Raw genomic sequence first — 4,417 nt, forward strand, 5'->3', positions numbered from 1 at the left:
AAAAATATATTTGTTAAAAAAGATTGTGCTAATACTTTTTAGTCTGATTGGCCTGGGGTAGCCCGAAACCTGAAAGTTAGGGTTAGGATTGAAAATCTATAACCTTAAAAAATTATAACCCGAATAGTCCGTATTCGGATGATCCAACAACGCTAGTGAATTGACCCGATCGACATCTCTATTAAAATGTATACAAACTATTGTCGTATAGCCTATGTTCATACCAACGTACATATCACTATACAAATTATTGTTAGTATAGCCTAAAACGGCATCATCGAATAAAAAATCTACTCTATGTTCATACCAACATATCACTTTGCTCTCTGTATCTAGCTAGGGTTTTATATTTTAGGAACAACTTACAATAACCAAACCCTTTTCCAAATGATTCTATAAGTTAATTAATGATTAAAAAATATAATCAAATGTTACCCCTAATATGAACTTAATATAACATACTCCATCCGTCCCACAAAAATATGCACTATTTCCTTTTTAGTCTGTCCCACAAGAATATGCACTTTCTAATTTTGAAAACTCTTTTGTCTCTAAAGAGGTGAGACACATTCTCCACTAACAATACTTTAATTACTTTTTTTCTCTACCTCTCTTTTACTTTACCAATTTTACATTAAAACCTGTACCAAAGTGCATATTCTTTGGGAACGAGGGAGTATAGAACAAGCGTCTTCGAAGGATTAAAGAGTAGGAATCAACACACCCTAATAGATTCAATTCATTCAACCCTTTTACTCTTTTTTTCCTCCACTACATATTTTTCAAACATTCCAATTTTTCCCACGTTCAAAAAATCAAACTTCCAACATTTATTAATTTATGTCACCCCTATGTATAAATACGCCTACATTTATTAATTTTCAACATTAATCTAAACTTACATATACAAAAACCCCAATTCATTTTTTCTCAATTTTCACCATGCAACGCCCATCCTTCGCCGCCGCGCTCCTCCGGCGGGCGGCCCTGCCGTGCGACGTGTTCATCAACCACCGTGGCGTGGACACGAAGAGGCACGTGGCCGGGCTGCTGCACCACCGCCTCCGCTGCCTGGGGCTCCGGCCGTTCCTGGACTGCCGGAGCCTGAAGGCCGGGGACCGCCTTTTCGACAAGATCGACATGGCGATCAGGGAATGCAGGGTCGGGATCGCGGTCTTCTCGCCGATGTACTGCGACTCGTACTTCTGCCTCCACGAGCTCAGCCTCATGGCCGAGCTCGGGAAGAGGGTGGTCCCCGTGTTCTGCGACGTAAAGCCGTCAGAGCTGAGGGTGCGGGACGACGGGTCCTGCCCGCCCGAGGATATCGTCAGGTTCCGCGCCGCCCTCGAGGAGGCCAAGTACACCGTGGGATTGACGTTTGACACCTTAAGAGGGTAAGTGCATTGTTCCGATATAGGGACGGACGCAAGAAAAAAATATCGATCAATTCGTGCATGGATGAGACAATTGAGAATAACTGAATTAATATTCCAATTTTGAAGTTCGTGGGACAGACGACAATTTTGACCAGACTTCGTGATATAAATGGCTATTATCCCTTTCTTATATTATGTCATTATATGTACTTTTTTATTCAATTAAGGATGTTAATTTTTGTTTCTAAATGCATCACTCGCGATTTCATAAGATATCGTTATTCCTGGCTTTCGGACAAAAATAAGGGATGCAAATGAAAGCGTTCCAAAAGCGTTTTTCTTTTTACATTAAATTTTAGCAATTTTTCGTAAAAAGTTTAACGCAAATAATTGCATCTCCAATTTTGTGTCCTTAGGGTTTGTTGTGGTGCGTTATTACAATAGTTATGTTTTAACATTTTCTTCTACTCTCAATCTTCTCTCATCTCTACCAATTTGGTGTTACAGTCGTGTCAATTTAGTTAGGGTTTGGAAACGAACAAATTCGAATTTAGAATTGATGAATTGTAAGTGAATTTAGTTAATTGACATAATTTTTCCTATATTTGTTATAGTAATAGCTTTGAGTGATTAATAATGTTGTGTTTGTGCATGCAGGGACTGGTCAGAATTTCTTGCTAATGCTACGGATGTAGTGATCAAGAACTTGATCGAAGTGGATGAAATAAATAGATTAAATTAATTAATTAATCTCACACATTTTGGAAATAAGATAAGATTAATGGTGCTGCTAAATAAATAACTTGTACTATTCTCTAATATAATTCCTTGACCGGAGCAAATGATCCTTCTTTTCATTTTTAAAGAGTTTGATTCGGATAAGTGATGCAACCTTTTTCGAGCTGCATTCAATGGTTGCACCTTCAAGCTTCAATTGATGTATATCTATAGAATTCTCCATAGTTGCAGATTAAAATAATACTCTCTCTATTCGCCATTAAATGTTTCAATTTTCCCTTTTTGTCCATTCGCCATTAAATTTATCTTATTTCATTTTAAATATTTTTGGTAAATGGACCACACATTCTACTAATTCATTTCACTCATATCTTTATTACAAAATCAATATCCAAGTAAGGCTCGCATTGCACTAACTTTTTCTATACACTTTCTTTCACAAAGTTAAACAATTTTTTAAAATCCGAGCCGGTCAAATATGAGATATTTATTAGTTTCCGAAGGGAGTTTATACTCCAAATAATAGTAGTAACTAGTAAGTAAATGGAAATGATTATATTGATAGCTTGTACCAACAATTACACAAGAACTCTACGGAAATAGAATAAACACAAATAGGAGACAGAATGAAAGTGCTTAGAATCGCCAGATTAGCCACACACAAAATTCATGAACGAATAACTAAACCCTATAAAGTTGATCTCCTGTGACTGTAAGAAGTGGTACACATTTTTATATTTGTTAAATGATTCATCAATTGAAAATTTCATTAATTTTGTAATTTCACCTATTGTGGAAATGCGAGAAAGGATAGATGAAGGAGTTGCAAACTGCACAAATATGGATTTTGGTGACAAAATGTAGTTTACATTTATTAAATTCCTTAATAGAGATGTGATCAAATGCAAACTCTAAATATTGATACAAACTCCAGACTATGATCTGGACCGTTGAAAAATGTCAATAGATGATAAAATTACATCAACAGAAAATGTCAACACAACGTCAACCGTTGATGTTGTGTTGACAATTTGTGTTGATGTAATTTTATCATCTGTTTATATTTTTCAATGATCCAGATTATAGTTTGGAGTTTGTACAATATATGAGTTTGCATTTTATCACTACATTTTTTAATATGTGTAAAGTAAGGTTTAGTAAATAAGAGGTTAATATGTTTCTCCATAATATAAGTTAATTTTAAGTAAATAGTTAATTCATATTTTCATTGGAACAAACTAACTAAAATTAAATGTATACATCTTGGATAAGACTGAAGAAATATTAATTATAGTAATATATTATGGAGGATTACTATATTAATAATAAAATTTATTTATATAACGATATTATTTTAAAAAAATATTCATATTAAGATGAATCTCGATAAATATAAGATAAAAACTGGAATACTGCATAAGGAAATAAATAATATACACAATATACAAATGAAACCAAAGTACTGTAATTAATACTCCGATGCTACTAAATAAGTCGCTTATTTATAGCCCATTTATTTCAGGCCGTGGCCCATAAATTCAAATTCAGCTAATACGTATAACAATCGGCCCAAAATACATGTATCGTGTAAATTTCTAGTAGTATTTGATCATAAATTATCTTATTAATTCTCTTTTACTACTTTTAATAAGTGGACTTCGTTACCTTCACAATTAGTACTACAAAAGTAGTTATTCATATAAAAGTAGCTAGGATTCATATTTGACTAAGTTTTGTATTTCATTTTTCTTATTAATAAAGTCAAACAATATTTTATAATTACTCGCAACCGCACTATAGGAAAATTAATGGGATCGAAGAGAGTACTACATATTTTGTACGGTCGGATGCATAATACTATTATTAATTAGGATCTCATATGCAAAGCGTTTCAAGCTTGAAACTTGGACTTATATTAAGGTTTAATTCTGTCTACTAAACTAAATTGACTGTCATGTCTAGATAGGTTTCAGTCTACAAGTGATCGATTATTTCCTTCTGGCAAATCCTAGGGAAATACTTATTCAAAATTATAATGTTTACACGTGAGATGAAACTATTGAATTTTCACAGTGGAAGTTGGTCTCTTAATATTAGGTATGAACCTTTGGCCATAACTTCTATAGGTCTAAACGAAGAAATGAATTAATTCATATGGTGGGAAATTGAAAAGACAAATAAATGGGGTTAGAGAAAATGACTAATTGGATAAATCACAAGTGTCATATGAATGAAAGTGTTCGTACGACAGCGACGATATGGTATTAATTATGTTGAATTCCATGCTTGAAAAGTATTTCAAA

At 33.6% G+C, this 4,417-nt stretch overlaps 1 protein-coding gene across 1 annotated transcript; it reads left to right on the forward strand.

Moving 5' to 3' along the window:
- The first annotated feature begins 942 nt into the window (after positions 1-942).
- Positions 943-2,118, forward strand: LOC125188505 (putative 2' cyclic ADP-D-ribose synthase BdTIR). The gene is made up of 2 exons (XM_048085378.1): positions 943-1,394; positions 2,034-2,118. Exons 1-2 carry the CDS (start codon positions 943-945, stop codon positions 2,116-2,118), a joined length of 537 nt encoding a protein of 178 aa, XP_047941335.1.
- Positions 2,119-4,417: the final 2,299 nt, after the last annotated feature.

This window comes from Salvia hispanica, chromosome 2 (assembly GCF_029641045.1).
Source record: "Salvia hispanica isolate PSC_SH4W2 chromosome 2, Shi_PSC_v1, whole genome shotgun sequence".
Taxonomy (NCBI): Eukaryota; Viridiplantae; Streptophyta; class Magnoliopsida; order Lamiales; family Lamiaceae; genus Salvia; species Salvia hispanica.

Bases quoted from the DNA above. Each gene is read 5' to 3' on its own strand.
- LOC125188505 (XM_048085378.1), top strand. From the start codon at position 943: ATGCAACGCCCATCCTTCGCCGCCGCGCTCCTCCGGCGGGCGGCCCTG. The intron at 1,395-2,033 runs GTAAGTGCATTG...TTGTGCATGCAG, and splicing joins ACGTTTGACACCTTAAGAGG to GGACTGGTCAGAATTTCTTG.